The 23,612-nt window shown below is 41.1% G+C and overlaps 3 protein-coding genes across 3 annotated transcripts; 1 reads left to right on the top strand and 2 right to left on the bottom strand.

Annotated features, from left to right (window-relative positions):
- Positions 1 to 212: 212 nt before the first annotated feature.
- Positions 213 to 8,139, bottom strand: LOC131446568 (TBC1 domain family member 10A-like). Its single transcript, XM_058617886.1, has 9 exons — positions 7,502 to 8,139; positions 5,525 to 5,624; positions 5,141 to 5,248; positions 4,730 to 4,836; positions 4,521 to 4,635; positions 3,565 to 3,630; positions 3,153 to 3,342; positions 2,532 to 2,686; positions 213 to 2,424 (listed from the first exon to the last, which is right to left on the bottom strand). Exons 1-9 carry the CDS (start codon positions 7,681 to 7,683, stop codon positions 2,023 to 2,025), a joined length of 1,425 nt encoding a protein of 474 aa, XP_058473869.1. The 5' UTR covers positions 7,684 to 8,139; the 3' UTR covers positions 213 to 2,022.
- A 613-nt stretch (positions 8,140 to 8,752) lies between these two features.
- On the bottom strand, positions 8,753 to 16,793 carry LOC131446070 (protein phosphatase PTC7 homolog). Its single transcript, XM_058617037.1, has 6 exons — positions 16,263 to 16,793; positions 13,707 to 13,886; positions 12,702 to 12,900; positions 11,734 to 11,857; positions 11,478 to 11,607; positions 8,753 to 11,265 (listed from the first exon to the last, which is right to left on the bottom strand). The coding sequence occupies exons 1-6, from the start codon at positions 16,462 to 16,464 to the stop codon at positions 11,207 to 11,209; spliced, it is 894 nt and encodes a 297-aa protein (XP_058473020.1). The 5' UTR covers positions 16,465 to 16,793; the 3' UTR covers positions 8,753 to 11,206.
- Positions 15,332 to 21,799, top strand: prnpb (prion protein b). Its single transcript, XM_058617036.1, has 3 exons — positions 15,332 to 15,488; positions 17,821 to 17,969; positions 18,420 to 21,799. The coding sequence occupies exon 3, from the start codon at positions 18,427 to 18,429 to the stop codon at positions 19,789 to 19,791; it is 1,365 nt and encodes a 454-aa protein (XP_058473019.1). The 5' UTR covers positions 15,332 to 15,488; positions 17,821 to 17,969; positions 18,420 to 18,426; the 3' UTR covers positions 19,792 to 21,799.
- Positions 21,800 to 23,612: the final 1,813 nt, after the last annotated feature.

The raw sequence follows: 23,612 nt of genomic DNA, 5'->3' as shown, positions 1-23,612 counted from the left end.
AGAGCCGGAGAAACAGGTGCCCAAGGAAGTGTGCTGCTGTGTGTGCGAGCGAGGGAGCGCTGAATGATAACACAGGGTGTATTCAAATCCTGCTCCTTCGCTCCACTCTGTGTGGCAACTTTTCCCCCACTTGTCTCCTTTTCGTTGTTTCGTGGTAAATTACAAAGAAAATGTAGTAAAAAAACAAAACAAAAAAGGACAGATAAGCATAATGCAAGAGATTCAAATTTTATTGATTTTGTTGTAATTTGGTACAAAAACGGTTTACACGTCTCGATAAACTGATTTTTTTAAAATCGACTTGATGTAATTTATACTGGTTCAAACAGTAGAAGTCGCACATGTGCATGGCCCGCAGACTAAATCAGTGTTACGTTTTAACATAATTGAGGAATAATGAGAATCTTACAGACAGGGAATAGACATTTTTGTGTGACAAACAACATCCTGTGTGTCCTTCATCCTCAAGAATAACTGGACAGCCACTCTTTCTAATCGCTAAATGAAGCTCAGTTGGTCAAATGTGCGGTGTGTGAAAAATCAACCCGTAGCATGCACTAAGAAATACCCACAGTTTGTAAAATAAACAATTTTTCCATGACTTTCATAACTTGATCTCAAGAACTGGTGATGTTAAATATTGATTGCTTATGATTCCACTTCAACCCGTTTCCTCATTTGCACCATAACCTGACACAAGCTGAACATCTGCACAGAACGCTCAATCAAAGGTTTACGACTCTTGACTTTTGACATGTAGAATTCTAACAAAGGTCCTTTGATTTAAAGTGCACAAAATCCTGAAATTTCAAACAAACAGAGTAACTAATGGTGCCATTTAAATTGATTTGACCTTCATATTCATGTTTGATTGATAAGCTTATGCAGTTTTAACAATGCTTCAACATATACTTCTCTGTGTCTTTTATTAGGATTAAAAAACCCTGAAGTAATCTGAAAATATACAACTATTTAAGCATTTCAACAAAACAACAAAAACATCTCCCAATGCCATATTCTCCTTTTTTTTTTAACTAGCATCAAATATATTTTAGTATAAATTTTCGACATGATTGTACAAAACAGCTTCATATTAGCGTTCTTCAATACAGCATTTTTATTTTTTTTTATCTTTTACATCAATATAAACCCTACATTTTCCCCATTAACTAAACGACAAAAATAATTGTCTGGAAAACATACTTTTCAAACAAATATGCGTTATATAAATCTTTGGCTTAGTGGCGTTAAAAAATAAAAAAAGACTATCCCTGCACACTTCTTCCTTCATTTGAGAGTCACACACCCAGCTTCTGTTTCTGCTCCTAATCCACCTCTGCTGGTTTCTACTGAGGCAGAGAGAGATAATCTCAAAGCGCCCTCTAGTGTCAAACAATAGCAAATGCAGCACAAAAAAACCATCAACAGACACAGTAAGTGTTATGTCTGCAAATGACCAAAAACGACAAAAGCAGGAAGAATGCAAATCTCTGTGTCGGCTGATGTCACCTAGAAAGTGCTCAAGAAAATTAAGAATAATAAAAAGACTTCATTTATAAACAGAGCACAGAACCAGAGCATTCCTTTAAGACATAAATAGCAGCAGAAGCTGTTAACAGTGATATAGTGAGTCTGTAATCCCTACATGTTCAGTCATACGAAGCTCAGAGCGTCATATTCAACTTTACAAAAGGAGTAGAAAAGTGCACACAGTCGCCACCTGCTGTTGCTCCCTGGCATTGACACATGATTCACACTGCAAACGTTGATTTTTGTCAGATAAAAACATTCGATTACTTTCACAAAGACTTCATAATTACCTTTTTTTTTTTTTTTAAATTTCAAAACTTTTGTTGGAGTGTCTCGACAGCAAAAATATTCATTTGAAGCTGAAACCTGTCGCATCTCCTACAGACAGAGGTGAAGGACAGGCTCACAGACGGCTCTAGAATCCGCTAAAGTAGTAAAGGCTGTATGTAATGATTTGTTTCTTATCAGTAAACTGGTGTGATACTTACCCTGCTACAGGTAAGTGTCATGCTCTGCACTGCTCAGACTTTCTTTGGACTCTTGCAAAGTCAAGTGTTTGAGGAGAGGCGACGGGTCACTGGAAGAAGGATAAGGATTCACCGTCTCCACCGGTGGCAGGATTGTCGTCTTCGGCCAATCCTTAGCATTCTTGCCTCTCTTTGCATCCTCTGCTTGCAGCACGCCCGTCTTGGTCGCCAGGGGAGACTCCACGATGATGGTGGGCCGCTGTCTCAGGTCCTGCCGGCTGGGTGGCTCGGCGGCCATGATGGCCTTGGCGCCGTGCATTCTGGGAGGGGACTTGCAGTGTAGATCCCCGCGAGTCTCCTTCCAGCGGCGCTGCTGAGTATGATGTTCCTTCTCGATGTCTCTCTCAGACACTGGTAATGCTACAATCTGAGAGATGGTGATAGCATATGTGAGTTTAAACTCCAGCTCGCTGAGTGTGCAGCAGGTGCTGAGTCAGAACAATACAATGGAAAACACAGTGAGTTTAACCGTACCTCGTGGACCAGGAACCGCTCTTGCATGTACTGAGGCTTTATAGCTCGGAGTAGCTCCATTGTTTCATAGAGACCTTGGCAGGCCTTCACTTTTTCTTGAGATCCCAACATGTATTTTAGGAGAACCAGGCCAACCTTGAACAGGATCTTCACTCCTGAGAGTAGCAGACAAAAGCAGCGAGACAAGTGTCAGCCCAAAAGCTTCACCTAACTGCTGAAGTTGTTCATTTCTCTTCAAGGTACATTATGAAAGAAAAATCCATTTCAAAGATTTCAACCTTCAAAGAATGTCTCCAAGACACTGTAAAGTCTGTAGCTGACTTTGCTCGGCCTGTTTACACCACTGTACTTTAACGTCGGAGTTACTCTGAGTGTTCAATATTTTCTCAGGTGATACTTGGTATAAAAAGTCCGGAAACCACTGCTCTAATATTTTACAAGTAAGATAAAAATGGTATGATAACAAGGATCTGCAGGAAAGGGCTGGTGTCTTACTGGTAAAACTAGAACTACATACTTAAGAGCATGTACATCATGATGTCATTTTTGCTGAGAAATCAGTTTTAGTAATAGATAAGCATGTGTGTGTGTGTGTGTGTGTGTGTGCACGTGTGATCTCACCCTCACAAAGGAACATGTCCCAAACACGCAGCACCGAAGCCCACGGCAGAGTGCGAGAGAAGGCGCACATGAACCACTCGGTCATGTACAGGATTGGCTCCAGCTTGTGCTTCTTCAGGTGACCATGGGCCACAGGGGAAACCTTCTTCAGCAGAGCGTTCAGGATCTCACCGTCCAGCTGGATCGCCTCCTGTGGACACACAGTGGAACAGCAGTCAGTGAAGGGTGACCAGGAGCACATTCCTTTCTCGTCGTCTAATCAGATTGTGTCATTATCTCGTCCCTGCGGCCTAGTCACTCACCACCTCATGACAAACATATTATGACAACTGATTTAATAAACTGAGGTGAACTGGAAACTTTGTTTTTGAAACAAACATGCAAAGTTTAGATGTTTTTTCATGTGACATACCAGTCCTGTGCTGTAGTATCCAGGAAGGTATTTTTCACAAATCTGGACAAGAACCCAGAAAGCATCCTGCAACAATGAAAAGAATGAGAGAAGGTATTTATTTTAGTAAAATCGTTACTTCAGGGTGCTTTCCTACCTGTATTTTCATTCAGATTCATGGAGTAATATATTCAAATGATGCTCTTAACCTTAATTCGATTCATTTTCACACTGCAGTCTACACTCGACATGCCTTCAATGCTACATGCTTAAAAACATTTTTGTGATCGGCCAGAATTGGTGATATACCAGTATTCAGTATATGAATATTTCCAATTTCAGCGAGCAACTGGGCTACGCTGAGAAAACAATGCCATATATCTTGTGATGATAAGAAGATGTTGCTGCATCTAGACACAGAAGAAGGAGAAGACATGCATAATGACCTACTCACTGCTTAGTTATATAGAGTCTAGGCTTATTGATATAAGTCTAGACTCTTTTCAAAGTGTAGCTTGAAATCTGTTTACCAAAGTCCTTTCTGGCAGTGGAAGTGGCACTGTTGCAACAGCTTGGTCGTACCGGTTTGTGGGTAAATGTAGCTGGATACTAAACTAAATTGTGTACAAACTGCAAATGAACCGCTCCGTGGAGCGAGTGTGACCGAGCTGAGACTGCGCTCTCCAGACGGTCTCAGCCCGGTTGATTTGTGCCAAAATGGCGTGCGATTGCTATGTTCACACAAGCCCATTAGACCCGATCTAGGGGAGAAATGACCCCGGTTTTGGAACAACAAGCTAGGTATGAAGGTAACCTATGAAGGTTATGTCATCAGATAACATTCTTTCAGAATGGGAATTTCTTTTAGGGGGCCAATTGAACAGTGATTATCTATTAGTAACAACATGTTAAATATTATTTATATATTAGAGAGAAAAATACATCTGTTGAGGTTAAAATGTCTACTATGTGCTCACCTCAGCTGGCATATGCATCAGGAGAACAGCAGCAATAGGAGCCTGAGCCTGACAATAACCTTCTTCGGGACGATACAGCGTATAAGCCTTCAGAACACGGAACAGGTCCTGCTGCCTACATGTATGGATATATATATATATATGATCAGTGTATTTATTAACCACTAGTAGCATCAGTAAAAAATTCAAACAACCACAACAGCGCTTACCCATGACCTCCTCTTGCTGAAAACATCTCGTGAAAGGGAAACTGCCGATGAAGATCTCTCTCAATTATATCTACCCAATTTGAAGTTCCTGGTTGGTCATCCAGTTCCTGAAAAACAATCATTTTTGCAACACAAAAGAGAAACTGATTAGTTTTTAACGAACAATTTCATGAGCAAAGCACATCTAACACTTAAAGCCTCAGTGGAAATGACACATTGTGCCATTCATGTATAACTCATACATATACAGTACAGTATGTACTTTCATTATGAAGATATATTATTTTATTTTGAAAAATACTCACAACCTTATGTATGTATGTATATATATACACATACACATATATATATACACATATATATATATATACACATACATATATAAAAATATACCATAAAAATTTAACTGACCTCGAATCTGCCTTGGTTTTGCTCCCTCTTCACTTTCCCCCCAGTGAGGTAGAGCCAGGCTCGGCCACGCAGCGATGGGGGGACCCCCTTCTGACAGCGCTCTTTCACCTGGTATTTAACACATGCTTAGTTAGAGAGCTTTAAAAAGAATGTCTTTAGATTTCCTGTTTCTTTTAGCAGCTGGAACACGTTAGAACACGTTTATGTTCTTTAATACTTCCAAGTAAAACTGAAACCTGGCACAAATGCCTTTTGATCAAAAAATACTCAAATATACTCCATTACTTACTAAATAACCTGGAAAATGCCCTTTACCATAATTAGTAATTAACAACATGTCCTTAATGAAGTAGTGACGATATAAGTAAACAGTGCAGTGCAGACCTTCTTGTGTTTTTTGGCCATCCACTTGTCCCAGTTGTTGAGCATCTCCAGCCATTTTGACTCTCGTAGTCTCAGGACCTCAATGGGAATTTCTTCTGTCCTGTGGCAGCAGGAGAAAAGATTATGATAAGAGCCAAAGTATTTTTATGACAGGGATTTCCCCATCATATGCACAGGGGTATGTGAGTGTGAGAGTGTGTGTGCAGTGGCTCATCTCTTCCTTGTCCAAACAGGAAACCTACTCTCAGACCATACAGTGGACCACTTGCCAGCAGCGACGAACGAGGAAAACAGGAAGCATTGGGAGAACTTTCCCCTACTTCAGTTCCCTTCAACCACCTACACAAAACACAAGCCACCTCACCTCACTAGAGCCCGACTGAAGATCACAGCGGTCATTTTGACTCCTGAACACAAGCCTGTTTCTCTTGGCAAACGAATAAAACATTTGCATGCCTTTTCAAAAGATCACAATTTGTCAGACACTTCTAAAGCTATCAAAGGGATTTAGCAGAGCTAATGTGTATAAATATGGACTTATCTGCCAACACAAGACAAACAGTGCAGTGTAGGTTGCATGGTCAATGTAACAACCTAGATTGTGGATCATCCACAAGATTTAGGCCAGAATAACTCAATGAGGGACATTTGTGGCAAGAATGGGGACCTTAACAACACAAATGAATGCTGTACTTACTCTTTGTATATAAAGAGTCATGCACAGAAAGAATGTTGCAAGAGGAAGGTTGAGCAAAGAAGGTTGCTCAAAGAACACCGCCTAAAACCAGGCATATTGTATTTATTTTATTATTTAAAAAGGTTTGACAGTAGCTATTTTTCTTTCTGCATTCCTTTGAAAACGAATGGAACTTTGAGGAAGAAAACACCCCTCTTCCTGTGCTTATACTGTAACTCATAAAGTTATAAAAAACATGTGACATGTAGACACATTTCTTTAAAGAAGGGTTGGGAACTGCTGATTCATGTGGCATGACTAAAAGGTTTTAAATCAGGTTAGGGTTAGAAATGCTCTCTAAAATCAAACCATATTCAAATGGTAACAAAAATCCACACACAAATGAAATGACAGATTCTACACGGAGCAGACTGATGATCCCAACACTTACAATGTGCTTTTTTCTAGTGTGTGTGTGTTTGTTCACATACCTGTTTTGTTATATCACAGTTTCTATTACCAACACTGAATTTTTCAGTAGCAGTAGTCGTTCAAAAGCCAAGTCCTGACGAAAAAAAAACTCATTTTGCAGCCTCAAGATAAAGTTTGGATTAAGATAAGGACTGTGGGCAGGTTAAGATTAAGGTTAGGCATTAAATGGTTTTGGTTATGATTAAACAGATTTTGGTCCAAACCCTTGTGAGGTCATTTTCAAAGGGCTTTCTGAGTGAAAAGACTTGCTTTTAGGGTTACAGGTAGACCTTGGCTGAAGATTTGGATAAAGTGGTCAAGGTGAGGATAGGGGAGTAAGTAATGTCCCCTACATTGGTTTCACACCAAGTTTTAGTAGGGATACACGGTCGGCTAAAACAAGTATGTGATTGTGCCTTCTATAGCTAATTAAAGTTCTACCGATATTACGCCAATACGGTTATTTACTTATTTAAAACAGCATATTAGCTGTTAATAAGCCTTTTTTTTTTTTTTTAATCAACCATTTAAACACCATACTCCAAATGCACCATTTGCAGCCCTCACTCCACCATGTTGCTTGAGTTTACTGAAGTATTTACGTCATGTTAAGGGTTGATGCGTACTGTCGGAATTTACTGATTTCTTTTGGCAAGTATTGGGCCAATACCGAGAATACCAGATTGTACTGTATCTGTGAGTGTCCTCACAACTACAGAGAGACACAAGTGTGTGAAGAGTGACAGAGACTATTCGGCTATGTTGCTGTCAACAACATACACGTTTCAGTTTATGTGAGCGGCAGCAAAGCTTTATGAAACTCCACTTACGCTTCTCCACCGGACTGCTGGGCTCCACCGATGAATCCGTACTTATCCACCCGCTCCTCCTGAGGGATGGCATTGCCATTTACCTCTGCCTCACGTCCATACAACCCGTCTTTCCCATTATCTGTCAGCTTGTCTGTGCTGCCCCGAAAGTACAGTCCATTACCCTGCTTAGTTTTTGCCATTTAATTAACATTTACCTCACAGTCGGTTCTCACAACTTCGCACTAGACTGAAAAGCTTTGACTTTAAAGCTCTCCATGAAGACGCCCGCAGGTTAGCTAACCTGAAGTCATAGCTAGCCACTGTTGCTCCGTGCTAGGATTTGCTTCCTAGCTGCTAGCCTGCTAATGTTCCAAACAGGTAGTCTATTTTTTAAAGAAAGTAAAACACCTCCCTCTGAACACGGTAATTAGTGTTTGCGACAAGGAGAAACGATTTCAATTCAAGTCGTCAAAGAGTTGAGCGCTGCTATCTCGACGAACTATTACAGAAAATGGAGCTGTTAACTCCGAAGCTAACATGCTAGCATCATACTAGTGTCAGCTGATACACACACACACACACACGTAGGAATCACTGCTGTCAGCAGGAATGTGAAGTTAGCTGTGTGTGGGCTACAAGGAAGGTGGAGTAGATTAGTAAACAAAACATCCATGACGTCCTATATGACTCTCCACCGCCACCTACTGCTGAAAATAACACACGAATCACACGCAGGTTCACAAGTTTGTGACTGAGGGGTGAAGTTCGTTTTTTGGATGTGGAGGACCGTCAAAACTGTCCAGTTTTAATGGAAGAAAATTTGGCTCCAAACCAATCAAAATAGTGACTCAGTATTTGGATGAACAGTAAACACCTTTATGTATTGGAGGAATTTAATGCACGTTATATTTTATGTAAATATTTTCAATTACATAATGTTTAGAATTAGAATTAGCTATTTTTGCACACACACCAATTAGGCATAATGAGTTTGACCTCTGTATTTAACCCATCCTTATTACACACAATCTAGGCACAGGAGCAGTGGGCTGCACTTACATGTGCCCAAGGCGCAATGGGGGATTGAACTGGTGACCTCTGATTATAAGCCCAATTCCCTTCCTCTTGTATTAACATTAATAGCTTTCATGTCATGTCTTTTTAATACTGATTCTTCTCTTTACATGTTTTAATATTATATAATCGTCTATATATAGAACCTCTTTATTTGAAGATGAAAAATAGCATGAAATCACAAAAGCAAATAAATTTAGTATAAATACTAGATTCTTTATTTAAATATTGTACATATTTGAAAACATATTTACATAAATTAGACCTGTATTGTTACACATTGTATACACCGTCATAGGTGTGTCTTTCATACGCACAGACATTGCTTGCTGGAGGACAATCACACCATAGAGACTGCAGAAGCACCTTTGAGAACAACTTTGAAGGACAGAACAAGTGGGGGCATTTACCGTACATCAAACACTGGGCAAAGTGAGGGAGACGAGACAAGCTTGCAATGACAGGAAAGGCCTCTTGATTACAGGTCTAGCTATTCATTAAGGCTGAAACTGTGCTCACTCACACATTTTAAAAGTACACAGCACCATTACTCATTCCCCCATCCCTCCCTCTGCGTATAGTTACACCCCTCTGTCAAATATAGCTTTATCATGAGACTAAAAACACAAGTTCAGAACATTTGTACATAAACTTGCAAAAGATGAGAACACGATACAATTGTGGAAACTGGGGCAAACAAAGAAAACAAAAAAAGGACAGGACAGATAATCTTTCAACAACTCGCTACTGTGTTAAATTTATGTTAAATGTGGTCATGTGTTGCACTGCTGAGCCATCACATGGATGATTTGTTGGTAGAATCCCAAATTTCTAATGCAAGTGGATTAAAATATGGCAGAAATTTTGAATTGTCTACCATGAGAACAACACAGTGACAATACTGGTCTCCATCATCACAATCTTATCTTTACAGCAGGCCATACAGTGTTGCCCTCATCACATATAAATGGCTTTCCTTCTTTGGTTTGTAAACCTGTGGAATACGTTCTTTAAGATAACTTAAACCAAGAAAACGGTACATCTGTCTTTCACACTACTTCAGGCATACTAAATATATTTATGTGCGTCTCAACATTACCACTGACACTTCTTTCCATCAAACACACTCAGGAGGAGCACAGGGGATTTACAGTATTGCTGTATGATGTAAACAGCAACAAAGCAAAATGACAAACAAAAGAAAACAAGTCTTTGGTGCACCTGCTTTTAAAAAAAGGTATAGACGTTGTCTGAACAAATAGGTCTAGCTGTTGGACAAGGGGACGGAATATCATGAGCAGTACAGTATTGTTGTCTGTGTCTTTGATAAACGTAATTGGATGAAAGCCAGCAGAAAAACACGCAATGAATCTTGTCAATAGACATCTCAATGACTAAACAGAAGCAGCAAACAAAGAAGGGAGAAAGGAAGAGGGGCATAAAAAACTCACTCATCACATAAATGTTAGACGTTTTCAAACTCATTTCTTTTAAAACTATACAACATAAAAAAATACATATTTTCCTTTATTTGCCTGACCTATCATCGCAATCATAAGCATTCCCAGATGCTAGCTTTAGCTTTGTCAGATAACAAATATCAACATCAAATACATCACATATTCCATTTAACAATCCCTCACATCTATAATCATATACACACACACACACACACCACACACCACACACACACACACACACACACAACTAACATCCCTCCGACCACACAAACTGCAGCAATCGATCTCAACAAAATGTCTTGTTCGTTTCAGCAAATGGAAGTGTGGGATTGATAAAGCTCACTTCAAATTAACGTCTATACATACAGGAAAATAAATGTATGAATGCATGTGTACCTCATCTACAACAGTAACAAAATATCTCTTTGCCTGAACAAACGAAGACAACAGAAAAGGCCAGAACTTTGCCCCCCGAAAAACAAAAAAATATGTACAACTTATCAAGATGTGCGCACTGATGGATCCCTTGGTCAAGCAACCAAACTTATTAACCTTACATGCGATTTCATTGATCTGATGGAATCAACCCTCTATAATTCAACATTACCAACGCCTACTATTTTATTCTCCATAAACCTCCCAACATCATCTTACTCGATCCGTCGATGCGGTTTGTTCAAGCATGTTCACAACATGGACCATGGAAAAAAACAAAAAAAACACAGGATTATTTACGTCTTCAAAAATCCAAAAACCATGGCTTACTCCTCTTATCACTTTTTATACACAAGGTCTACCATTTTAAAACCCATAGTAAATCCAAATTGCTGCGGATTACTGTGTCTCCATCAAATCATCTAAAACGTCTTAATGTCACACCATGACAGTCGGGATCACTGACCAGCATCCTTCAACCCACTGTATTCGGCTCCTATTGCATCTGGACCACGTCAAACGGTCTTCTTTGCCTGCATCCTCTAAACCGTTCCAAGCTCAGAAACAATAAAATACCCCAACTGTTACATGGATGGATGCGATTCCCAAAGCAAAGAGTGTGTCGTGTCATGTCGTTAGGGCCTCTCTGAACAGCCCTCAAGACGCACTTTGGGAGGGCTGCAGATGGAAGACTCAGGCAGATTGGGAAGGAAGAAAGGATCAGCCCCAGAGAAGCACACATACACACACACTTTTAGTCTGTATATTCAGCCACAATAGACAGCAGCACCGTGATATCGTCTGGTTTCCCTCCTGCAGAAAAAGACCAAAGAGTGTGAGGAGCTGAGGCCATACTATATTCTACATATCAATAATATTACACAAGCAATTCAAATAATACAACCAAAAACACCAGGAATTGCAGTGCATCTTCAAGAAAAAAAAGGTGTGCACTATAAGTAACATTTTTTTTATTATATTATAATTACAATTTCTTTAGACAAAAAACAGCACAGTACACTTACCTCTTACATTCAGGCCATTGTCACAGGCAAACTGTGCAAAAGGTGACATATAGTTTGGGTCGTAGGCAAGATCATGTGCTTGCTTTGCTATGCTCTGTGCTGTCTGCATGATGCTGTCATAGTTGGTATTCTGGAATGGAAAAACAAAGAAAACGCTGAAATGTGACAGAATCTTAAATGTTTCTGCACATAATGTGTAATGTTAACCTGGATACAGCTCATGATGGTGTGAGTGAAATACGTTCAGATGTGGCACCTTCAGTTTTTTGAGTTCCTGAAGAATCATGTAGTCTGGCATGTTGTCAAAGAGGCCATCGGTTGCCGTGAGGATGATGTCCCCGAGCTGCACGTCGAAAGAGGCGTTATCGGCTGCTTCAGGACTAGAAGACAAAAGGGCAGCAGGCGAGGTCAGTCTCAGAAATGACACAAGCACGTGATGCATGAGCTGCTGTTGGCAGTTTCTGGTGTGTAATCAAACAGGTCAGCATTAAGCACGTCACTCTGCCAAATCCTAAGGACACAGCAATGGGTGGTAATCTGACAGATGACTTGGAAGCTGCCTGTCCCGTGTGTCCTTTGCAGACTCCGAAACTTCCTCCTGTTTACTGGCACATATCCCAATACTTTAGTTGTATTTACTGGGAACCTTTAACATTATGTTCTTGCTTGGTAAGGAGGGCTTTTATTTCTAGACGACACATTACAAACCAAAAAAAGGGAAAACTTATTTGTTGTACTTTATCTCAAACCCATGCAGAAAATGAGGGGAAAAGACCTTGAATCGATACTGCTAATGCATTTTTAGTTGAGGTGGTTATCTGCAGGCAGCAAGAAATATATTCTTGAGATAAAATACACAAAGAACGACTTGAAAAGCCAGCTAATAAAAGACTGTGTGGAGAACACATGCATGTAAACGGTACGTTATGATTACATGATGATTATGGACCTAATCAGGAAAAAAAAAAAAAAATGGAGGATACAAAGTACTCCAAAAGTAGTTCTTGGTATTTTATAGATGCATAGCTTAGTTTGGCAGCAAACATGTTGACACCAGCACACACTGGAGTATGACGCAAAGCTGCAAAGTTCTTGTTTGGTCTTTAAACAAGGTGGGACAGTTCCTACAGCAGAGACATTTGCTCAGTTGTCATAGCTTGTTTTTGTTTTTTTGTCCTTTAGTTACCGTGATTTGAAAAATGTTTCCAACACTGAGCGACTGACCTGTCACTGAGCACCACACCCTCAGCTCCAGGAGGAGCGATGGACAGCTGGAAGGGCGTGTTAAAGTAGTGCTGTTGCTCATCTGAGCGATGGACCACCTCTCCTCCCCGGACTACCAGAAAACCTGAGTCACCAAGGTTGCATGTGTGTAGCCGGTGACTTTGTCGATCCAGAACCACAATGCAGGCTGTGCTGCTCCCTGTGAACGAAAGAAGAGCGGGTCACTCTGAGGAAATGGTAGCTCCAGAGTGAAAATACAAACATGCAAATATTGCCAGAGGCAGTGGACATAAAATGCTGCCTTAAGAGTACTCATGTACTGCTTATGTGAGCATGTTCCCCGTGAAAGTGCAGATCCAAAGATCCCAAGAGACTGCAGCTTTAGGAGCAAACAGTCCTATTGACCTTGAGCAGGGAAGGTCCAAAACAGATTTAGTCATTGCCACGGCTCCCAAAATGAAAGTAGGCCCTTTGGTAAACATGACGGGGGGCGGGTAACATTTGGTGTCGGCACTGGCTGTGGGTCAGAGATACTGAGTTTCAGGAGAAATGTGACCTTGGTCACACGTTGGACACAGTCAGGCTTTAAAATCTATTCAGGCCTTCAACAGCAATGTCACAGGTGCACTCCCAACCATTCTGGAGGCAAAATGTTCACTGTGTGCAAAGGGGAAATTGTTGAACCCCATAAGGTCACTGAGTTTCAACTTTCAAGTGGCGGCATAACAAAACACAGGCCTATCTTGCTAGTTACCTTGTGGGTATAACTTCACTTGGTGGACGCATGGCTGAGCTTGAATTAATACCATCAGTCCTTAATAAATATGTAAATAACTATGATTGTACAAAGAGTATCTTTTTTTTTGCATTTCTGTATTTCGCCATCTGTTATTCATTTTAATTACCCACATTAAAATTTCTGTCCCGACTGACTCATACTTTAGCTATGGCAAGCGTGACTCACTCAACCACGGGCTGTCTGTACACCATAAAGAATTGACTCACCAAGCAAGGGAACTTTATTTTGTAGAAGCTCATAGTAGCCTGAGGTCAGGATACCCACTGGATAACTGGGAGTGAATCGTCCCTCCTTCACCAGTCGCTCGCAGGTTTTCATTAAGGTTGCAGAGAACTGAGAAGGGTCAACACCATAATCTCGCCAACCACCTACGCCATCTGCTACACCTGATGGGTAAAAATGGACAAAGGGTTATTTTTGTGCTCAGACATATCTCAAACCAATGCTAAAAATAAAAGATTAGTATTGAGATAATGCACTGTTGTGCATCAGTCTGCAGACCATTAAAAACGCAAAACACCAGTGAAATACTCTTCAACATGCATGCATAACTGAAAACATGCATAACTGAAAACATTCAAATCCCCGACTCAACAACCATTTCAATAGATCGCTATTGTTGTGGCAATGGTTAAGCGAGTTTTATCGTATCATATTTTAAGGAGAAATGTAACTGCATTTTACAATGAAGTGAAACTGAAAAACTCCTCTCAGCTGCAATGTCAATTATTAATTATCTGCTTAAGAAATTCATTTTTAAGTTATGCCAGACTGAAAATATGACAACGCCCCGGATTACTCCACATCTCTCTCTCACACACACTTACAAACACACAGCTTTACAGGGATTGATTGAAAAAGCAAGCCAACAGACCACAATGTACCATTATGATACTGCAAGACCTTACTGTACAACTGTTAAGTGCACTATATCAATCTAGATGGCAAGAGAAACCTATTTAATATTAACAATTATTTTCATTGCCAAAAATGTGTCAATCATTTCATTGAATCTACTGTAAGTACATTCACCCATCAAATATGTGTCATGGAGGAGCAATATTCACATTGAAGAAGCTGAAATAAGTGAACTTATTTTCACAAAAACAACAAAACCAATTGTGAAAGAAGATGGTGACAATTTAACAATTGAATACTTGTTGCAGCCTTAATTGATATGTAGTTCTGCTCCATTCAACATCCTATAACAAAACAGTTCTGATTACTGTTAAAAATACATGCAACATTTACTGTTTATGTAATCATTTAATTATTTGAGTCATTATTATACAACATTGAGGATGTAAGTGTCTCCATGCCATGATCAGCATTATTCATGATCAGTTAATGAGGAAGAGATTAACAATTATTTTCATAATCGATCAAGCTTGCGATTACTGTCTCGATTAACCAAGTACTTTTATGGTCCATAAAATGTCACAAAAAGCTGAAAAGGTTGTTCTCAAATGTCTTGTTTTGTCCACATACCAACATTAACCAGTTCTTCTTGTTATATGAAGCAAAGAAACAAGAAATATACATTTAAGAAGCTAAAGTATGTGGACCAACCTCCTACATAGGGCTCCCTAAGATGCATGTTCAGACTCATGTGAGGAGAATTCTTATGTTCTTAAGTTATGTTTTTATTGTTTGTACATTGATATGGATGCTGGCTTATTATGGTTTAAGTAATAGCCTAATTTATGTATTTTGGGTTTTTGAGAATTGAGGTTGTCGTGAATGTAGCCTGTTTTGCTTGTTAAGTGGAACAGATAGTGGCATCTCCATGGATCACCTAAAGGGTTAGGAATCTCCGTTGTAGTTTGGCAAAGTAGGGTGCCTTAAAGGGACCCCCAAAGCCGAAACGGCCCTGAATTTGATCGTTGCAGCCCTAGATAAGATCCTCAAATAAGTGAAAATAACCCTGGGAAGCTTGGTGAATCTCCCCGTGTGCTGTTGGAGAAATAACACATGATCCATACAAACAGGTTTGTTTCGTTTTGATGGTATACCGTGTGTAAACCCACAAGACTCTGTTCCTGCCTATTTAACGTCATATAAACAAACTAAACACATGTGTGTGTCTTGGACGTTAAACTATTATTAGACCAGTTTCGTAAGAGTCAATAAGCAGCGTGGTTAATCGAGTATTTCGCGTTGTTTGTCCTCAAGTGACTGTGTGCAATGAGGACAAAGCAATTACAAACGAAGCTAGGCTAAGCTAGGATGCTAACGAGGGTGTTTGCAATATGGCCGCCTCCATGCTCAACCATTCTGACCTTTGCAAGACATTGTATTTTTCAGTCTTAAACGCTGTCGTGACGTGTTGTTTCAGCTTCATCCACGCGGAACTGTGGAGCACTGGACATGCTGATTAAATGTGTTCAATGTGTCGCGTTGCCGCGATGTACTCTGCAGTTTGGGCTAATCTAGGTGAAAGGTCATTCGGTGTTTCTCCTCAAAACAAAAACATAATCAAAGAGGACGTGCTATAAAAACAAGCAGCACGACTTTGAGACATGAAGCACAGGCCGATATGTTATGTGTCATATGTAAGGAAACTATATAGTGTGACTTAAATAATCCTTAAAAAGGACTGGGAGATTGTAGCAGTGTTTTGCAGGAGGGTGGTGGCAGAGGTGGTGGTGGGTGGTGTGTTTTCATCCGAGGGGTCATTGCACGTGTAGAGGCTCCAGCTCACTGAAGGTCACACACAGAGGGTGTGTAACTCACACCCACAGGCCAGTGTCGGTGAAGCTTACCCAACACATCCGCGCTTTTGTGCCGCGCTATGAAGCAGGCGTCGTCTCCGTAGCACATCCCTTTCTTCAGGATCCCCTTGCGAAAGTCTTTGCCGAAGCCATAACTGGCGGTGACCAGGCTGTAGTCCCGACCGTCCGTTTGAGAGAGTCCGCCCAGGACCGCCCTGGCTACGAGTCTGCCATAAGACAGTACCGATAACATCCCCCAGCTAAAGATGTGAGCCCTGCACGCGTTTCTTCTTCCTCCTCCTCCTCCTCCTCTGCCCTGTTCGGCTACTACTTCGTGTCAAGCCCCAGCTGGCTGCCTCTCTCTATCCGTCCATTCGACACCGACAGTCTCACTTCCGTGAAATACTAACACAGTCCTCGGGTAGTATCTCTCATCCAACCGGGCATAAAACGCTACCGTGCTAACCACAACTGATTAAGTGCCCGGTGTTACTCTCGTGGACGCAGTTCTTCCGCGGAGGTCTCTCCTTCCCAACATGATTCCATCCGTGGACACCGGACTGTGAAAGCCGCGATAACATACGGGTGTTTGACGATTTACAAGCACGTCACACCCTTCCCCGTGTTAACCAATGACAGCTGCGCTGATCCCAGATCTGCTGCCACTGAAACTGCTGAGGAGCTCACGGCCCCGCGGTACTGCGCAGGTTTTAGGGGTGCGCTTGTTCTATATACCGCGGTGTAACGGTCAGAACTTATCCTCTTAAAGAGTGGCCGTTTCTCAATACTCAAGTAAGCAAGTACATACTTGTACATACAAGTAAGCAAGTACATACTTGCTTACTTGGGAAGTATATACTTGAGAAGTACGCTGGGAGTATATACTTGCCAAGTACGCACAAGTACGCACGAGAAACGGCAGGTGTGTCTGCCCTCACCTCTCCCCTTCTGCTGTTGCATGTTGTGGGAGAGGTACGTGATGTGCGCAGGTGTGATTTCTGTATTGTTTAGCATTGTCATTATGCTAATATGGAGATTATCATGCTAAATTTGACAAGCTGTACATGTTTATTTTATAGAGGGCACGTTTCCGTGTGTTTCACATGCTGATGGGAGTTCTCTTTCACTTGCCTTGTGTCAGAAATAAACGGAGACTGCCTCCAAAAGATATCCAGCGTACGGCGAATTTTTCACAACGCAGACCGCAAAACTACACCGGTTACACAAGTACGCACAAGTACGCACAAGTATGGATATTGAGGAACGGCCTATGTTTGCTATGAATTAATCAACTGTGTTGTATAATTTCTTGTTTTCAAAAGCAATTTTTTTTATTGAATTTACAAGTTAAATTATTCCTTAAGGATTTAAGAAGAAATATTTTTAATACAATCTAAACAATTACATTTTATTTATATTCATATTTTAATAATGTTTTGCAACCGTACTCAAATCTATATACAATACTTTATTTATTTCATCATGATTTATTTTATTTATATATTAACATTTGTTTCTTGTTATCTTACACCGGCGAGAACAGCTATCGTGCAAAACATCAAATTATTTTTGTGGTAGTTTTTAAACCAGTGACGTGTTTTTCCTACAGAGCACTTCCTGTGCAACAAAACGAGCACACCCAGGCTCACCCCAGATCGATGCCATAACGGAGCCGAGGCTAAAGAGAGCACAACAGCTCAGTTGCATCGAGTCAGAGACACGCAGAGAGAGAGAGAGCGAGAGACCTTCATTTTCACGGTAAGAATCAGGAGCAATTCTAATTATATACATGTCGATTATTTTACGTAAATCTCAACAACAAAACAAGTCAGCGTTAGTGATAAATATAACGGAACGGCCGGATGATGATGACGATGATGATGGTGGTGAAGCGTTGCCTCTTACTCACTGCTCTAAAGATAAAAACAGGCCTGGTACATTGTGCCTTTCCATGTGTTGTGGTTATGGCTGACATGTTGATTTAATTTATTAATCTGTTGTTAGATTGACCTGATGGTAATTCATTCTGAAGGATTGAAAAGGGCAGTGTGGATTAACAGATGAATAATTATTGTAATCTATAATAATACATTATTGTTCATGTTGGATCATTTTGAAATGTAGCGCTGTGCACTTTTTTGCATGTCATGCTTGTTTTCATCATGTATCGTGTTTGTTGTAATTACATTCAAATGCTTTTATCTGCAGAGCCACAATGGGGAAGCTGTGTGAGGTTGCAGTTGTCGCCCTCCTTATTATGGTTTTCCTGAACACTGAATCCACATGGGCTAAAAAGAGTGGAGGGTTCAGCAGCAGCGGCAGCAAAGCAAAGCCGTCGTCCACCAACAGGGGTGGGTCACATTCGAAACCATCCAGCTCTCAGCCAGGAAACTATCCTCGACAGCCGCAGACTCCCAATCGAAACCCCAACCCCTACCCTGCTGGTGGAAGTTACCCTGGAGCAGGCAACACCAACCCAGGGGGGAATCCCAGGCAAAACCCCGGAAGTAATCCAGGAGCTGGTAGTTACCCCAATCAGGGAGGATATCCCAACCAAAATCCAGGCAGAGGAAATCCTAACCAAAATCCAGGTGGAGGATATCCTAACCCTAACCCGGCAGGGGGTGGGTACCCAGCCGGTGGCTATCCCAACCAAAATCCAGGTAGAGGATATCCTAACCAAAATCCAGGTGGAGGATATCCTAACCCTAACCCGGCAGGTGGGGGGTACCCAGCAGGTGGCTATCCCAACCAAAATCCAGGCAGAGGATATCCTAACCAGTACCCGGCAGGTGGTGGGTACCCAGCAGGTGGCTATCCCAACCAATATCCAGGCAGAGGATATCCTAACCAGTACCCAGCCGGTGGTGGGTACCCAGCAGCCGGTGGTGGCTACCCAGGTGGTTATCCCAACTGGAACCCAAATAATAAGATCCACAGCCCACATTATGGTGGTGGGGGAGGAGGCTATGGACATGGCGGTTATGGGAGGGGAGGGTCGCCGTTCTCTCGATCTGTGCAGGACATGGGATACAAGCCAAAGTCATCAGGTTTTGCCAAAAAAGCCATTGTCGCAGCAGGTGTCGGTGCCGTGGCCGGAATGGCCGTTGGTTACGGTCTAGGCCGCTTTCCTCGACCACATTTCAATTTCCGCAGCCCGGAAGAGGAGCAGTACTACAACAACTACATGTACCGCCGCTATGGCTCCCGCTCCACAGATGAAAAGGATTATGGCCGTGATTTTGAGTACAAAATTCCACCACGGGCAGAGTCGTACGACAGCTTCATAGAGCGCTGCATGAAAAGGTCTGACCTGCTGAAAAATCAGGGCAACAGCTCTTCCGGCGGGGACGACGACACCGTCGGCATTGAAGAAATTGGATACCCGGCTCTGATTGAGCAAATGAAGATGCGTCGCTGTGTGGAGAACTTCATGGTTTATTCAGAGCAATTTCTGGTGGAACGAAAAGCCGAGCAACAAATGAATCCCAGGAATCGTAGCAGCCTACTGAGCTGTGGGCTGGTCGAGCTGCTCGCCTCCCTTGCCATGCTCCTGTCCAGCATGCTCCTTCTCCAGTGAGAACAATTAGCCTCTCTTTCACCAAACCCCATATGGGTTTCTATTTCCTCCATTATACTGTATGTGCATGACCGCAATCTACTTATGAATATTTTTCTCCACTAAACCGTGTACATCCTGTAGGAGCTCGTTTTGTCATATTTAGTGAAGCACTTTGTGTCACTGCAGACTAACAAACGGAATGGAAATGTTTATGTGTGAATCATAAAAAAAACATTTTAAGACGCAACAGTCAGTTTTAAATGGGTTAGTTTTGTGCTGTGCATTTTGCATCTCCTCTCTTATTTTGCGCCGCAAACACAGAGAACAGATTCAGGGTTTGTGTTTTTGTGACAATTAATTACGATTATAGTTATACCTGCTACTGTATACAATGGGAATGTATCCGACTTTTATACACTGTATATATACATAGACCATGTATTCACCCTTTCACCAGTAACAAAATATGGGCAAATGAGTTTAATGCAAGTTAAAATCAAGGTCTGAATAATGAATATTTGCACAGTTGCCAGTGCGTTTTCAGTTTTCAAAGATAGTTAACTTTTCAAAACTTTGTATCACTGTATATCATTCATACATTTATTAACGGGATAGCTTTACATTACAGTTTTCCAGTGGTGTCCACAGCCTGATTGTGATAGTGGGTTGGAACCTACTACTACTCATGTTTTGTGATGCCCAAGAGTTACCACAATGATATTGTGAGATGATAAAAGCCTTATGGATTCCCTAGACATCGTCATTAAGGCCCCAACATTTATAAACAACATTTATTAACCTGGGAAACATTGGAAGCATATGTTTTGCACAACGGAAGATTTTTCCCATGTACACGTTTGTTTGATTATTTAAAAAAAATAAAATAATAATCACATAATGAAATAAAAATAAGAGGATAACATGAAGAGCAACTGTGGAGATTCTCATTTATCCAGGTCATACGGTCCAGCCACTCCTGGTTTTACATGTTTGAATTTATGCAGAGTAGGTGTGTCATTTCTCTCTCAGGTGTGTGTTGCCCTTTTGTTGGTTGTGTTTGTTGTTTTGCTGCCGGTAAAGTCCCAGAGTGCATCTGATAACTCTTGAAAGCGGAAACAGGATGCCTCCGACGGTGTCGATGCCTCTCGTTGATAGTGCTCAATTAAACCGAGAAGGCTTTTATGATTTCATTGTTCCATAGCAATTTTCACTTTGCAACACCCTCTTAACTGTCACACTCGCATACTCGTAACTGGAGGCACTGGCGCCGACTTGAAAATGTTCGGGAATCACTGGAAATTACAGAGGGTGTTTGATTTTCATTGGACATGAATATAGCCTCATTTGAAAGAAATTGATGTTTCAGTGAAACATTCCAGGCTGTTGAGTTCACTTCATTACCCCCCCCCCCCCCCCCCTCCTCTTGTCCTCCTGTAGCTCCAGTGAGTTTTAAAAAACACCTTAGTTTGTTTCACTCCAGCTCATCCTGCTAATGAAGATGTGCAGCTCTGTGCAGTACACACAGTTGTGGGTCTGGTGCACTTTTGTGTATTTTTTTTGTTTCATTATATTTTCTTTCTTTCTCTCCATCTGGATAACAATCTCCATTGTTTAGTGTGTAATAACCGATATATATTAATGTGTCAAGTCAAGAGCAGTTGAGTCTGTCCAGCCATTGTGCGGTTTATCTAAAGTGACATATACACATGTTTTGTTGTGATGATTCTTCTTTTGTTGTTGGTTTTCTTGTACACCCACAGTTTTTCCATTTTTGGCTAAATTGAGTTGATTTGAAATCCTGGTTATGTCGTTGCTGTAAAATTTGTAAAGTGCACTTATTTCCCTTTCGGACTGGATATTTTGTAACTGCATTGCAGAGCTTGCACTGAGATTGTAGACATCTGTGTGTGTTTGTTTTTGTGTGGTTATTACATTTGTGTAAGCTCCACTCAACTAATTTTGAGATTAGTATGATTCAAATATTTGTCATGGACATTTACTTGTGAAATAAACATAAATAAAATAATGTATTTGACTTAGTTAATGTCATTTCAAAGACACTGTCACGCATTGTCATTCATGATTTTTAAATAGACAAAAATGGAACATATGAAACTTGTGGTTCATCTCTTATTTTGCTTTGTGGAACATTTGTTTCTGGAATATGTAGCATTGGCACTCATACTGATAAACAGCCAATGTTCCTTATCGGCTTAATAATTGTTGAGCCTGATATAAGTGATATATGAGTGAATGCATAATGATTAAGGTACTGAAAGCAGCTGTTAGAATAATGGTAAATGGTTTATATTTATATATAAACCATCCCCACAGTGTCCCGCAATCATAAAGTCAACAGGATATCAATGTGAACGTAAGACTTTAAGACAAACATAATCAGCCCCAAAATAAACAAGAAAGGACAGGAGGAAATTTAAAGGGAGTTTTTATTTGGTTTGATCAGAGCATAGATCAATCAACCTCTTGCCCAGACTGCTAGAGAAGACACCACAAATGTGAGGCAGAGGAAGTTAGTTGTGGGAGCAGGGGCAGCTGCGTTTCCAAAGGCTCTCCACAGAGACCGGTTGTGATATCCTTGGCCTTTCTGTTGACCTCCATCAGAGGTGGACCTGTGGCCATGACGATTCCCAGAGCTGTGCTTAGGCTTCCCGAGGAACCCCAGCCCGTACCCAGTGCCCGTGCCCCCCAGCATACCAGCTGCAGCTGCTCCTGCCCACTTCAGGCCCGGCTTGGGGAGGAGGCCTTTGCTCTGAGGGAGAGACACTTTGCTGCCGTCACCTTTTCCTCGCCCTCTGATGCTGCCTCCTTGCTTACTGTACACATGCTGTGCACCTGGGCACAGTGTGGCCATAAGCAACAGCCAAACACACAGTGAGGCAAGCTTCTGCTGGTCAGCCATTACTGGAAATGTACACGCTGCAGAAACACATCAATGCACAACAATAATAGACAGACATGATCCTGAAACGTTTTCTTCTTAGTGCTAATGATATTAATATGATGTTGTTTTTCCTTTTTATTTTTGGTATATTATTAGGAATCATTGCTCTCTGACAGCAGAGAGCAACAAATGTCCCCTCCATTCCTGTTCGCAAGCACAGCAGAGAATTACAGTGGAAGAGGATGTGAGCACTCATCTCCACTCTCTGTCATTTCCATTATCTTCTTTGCTGATTTACATGTTGGATTGATGTGGGCAGAGCCATATTTCCCCCCTTCAGTGCAGTATATGCTTCCGCTTTAACACGAAATGTAGAAACAGTTTGTGATACACAATTTTTTTGAAGTGTGATCATATCCTGATTCCTACACACAATTTACTACAACAGCAGCTTTGTCGTTAACCTTAAACTGCTGCCACCCAATGGCTTTACTCATACAGCAGGGGTATTCAACTAAAAGTCTAGGTCCAGTAAGAGAAAGTTTCCTCAAGCAGAGGTCCGGAACGTCATAATTCTAACTTGCGTTATGATTTAGTAGTGGGATATATATTGAAGTAGCCTAGTAGTTGTATCAACGTCTGCATGTAATCAACAACTGACTGTCAGATCAAATAAAGCCTTCTTCTGTCACTTTTATACAATTATACTGAAGATATGTATTATTTTCTTCGCTCTTTATTTGTTATAATAGATCTAAAATTATTATTCCAAGGCGAACACCAATTTGTATTTTATTTTAAAGCAATTATACACTTATACAAACATAAATATAAGTAGTATATTCAATTTCCGCCAATTAACCTCCATAACGGAGGGCGACACTCTGGACCTTTCAGGCTATTGAATGTTAAACTGGCATAAAAGCTTTCAGTTCTG

This window comes from Solea solea, chromosome 19 (assembly GCF_958295425.1).
Source record: "Solea solea chromosome 19, fSolSol10.1, whole genome shotgun sequence".
NCBI classification, from domain to species: Eukaryota; Metazoa; Chordata; class Actinopteri; order Pleuronectiformes; family Soleidae; genus Solea; species Solea solea.
The sequence above is the reverse complement of the archived record's forward strand: the minus strand, read 5'-3'. Positions and strand labels throughout refer to the sequence as shown.

Excerpts from the sequence above, each read along its gene's own strand:
- prnpb (XM_058617036.1), top strand. The coding sequence starts at position 18,427 with ATGGGGAAGCTGTGTGAGGTTGCAGTTGTCGCCCTCCTTATTATGGTT.
- LOC131446070 (XM_058617037.1), bottom strand. The coding sequence starts at position 16,464 with ATGTTATCGGTACTGTCTTATGGCAGACTCGTAGCCAGGGCGGTCCTG. Across the intron at positions 11,858-12,701 it reads GGTGTGGTGCTCAGTGACAG|TCCTGAAGCAGCCGATAACG; the intron begins GTCAGTCGCTCA and ends TTTGTCTTCTAG. Across the intron at positions 11,266-11,477 it reads CAATGGCCTGAATGTAAGAG|GAGGGAAACCAGACGATATC; the intron begins GTAAGTGTACTG and ends CTTTTTCTGCAG.
- LOC131446568 (XM_058617886.1), bottom strand. The coding sequence starts at position 7,683 with ATGGCAAAAACTAAGCAGGGTAATGGACTGTACTTTCGGGGCAGCACA. Across the intron at positions 4,837-5,140 it reads AAAACCAAGGCAGATTCGAG|GAACTGGATGACCAACCAGG; the intron begins GTCAGTTAAATT and ends ATTGTTTTTCAG. Across the intron at positions 2,425-2,531 it reads AGCGGTTCCTGGTCCACGAG|ATTGTAGCATTACCAGTGTC; the intron begins GTACGGTTAAAC and ends ACCATCTCTCAG.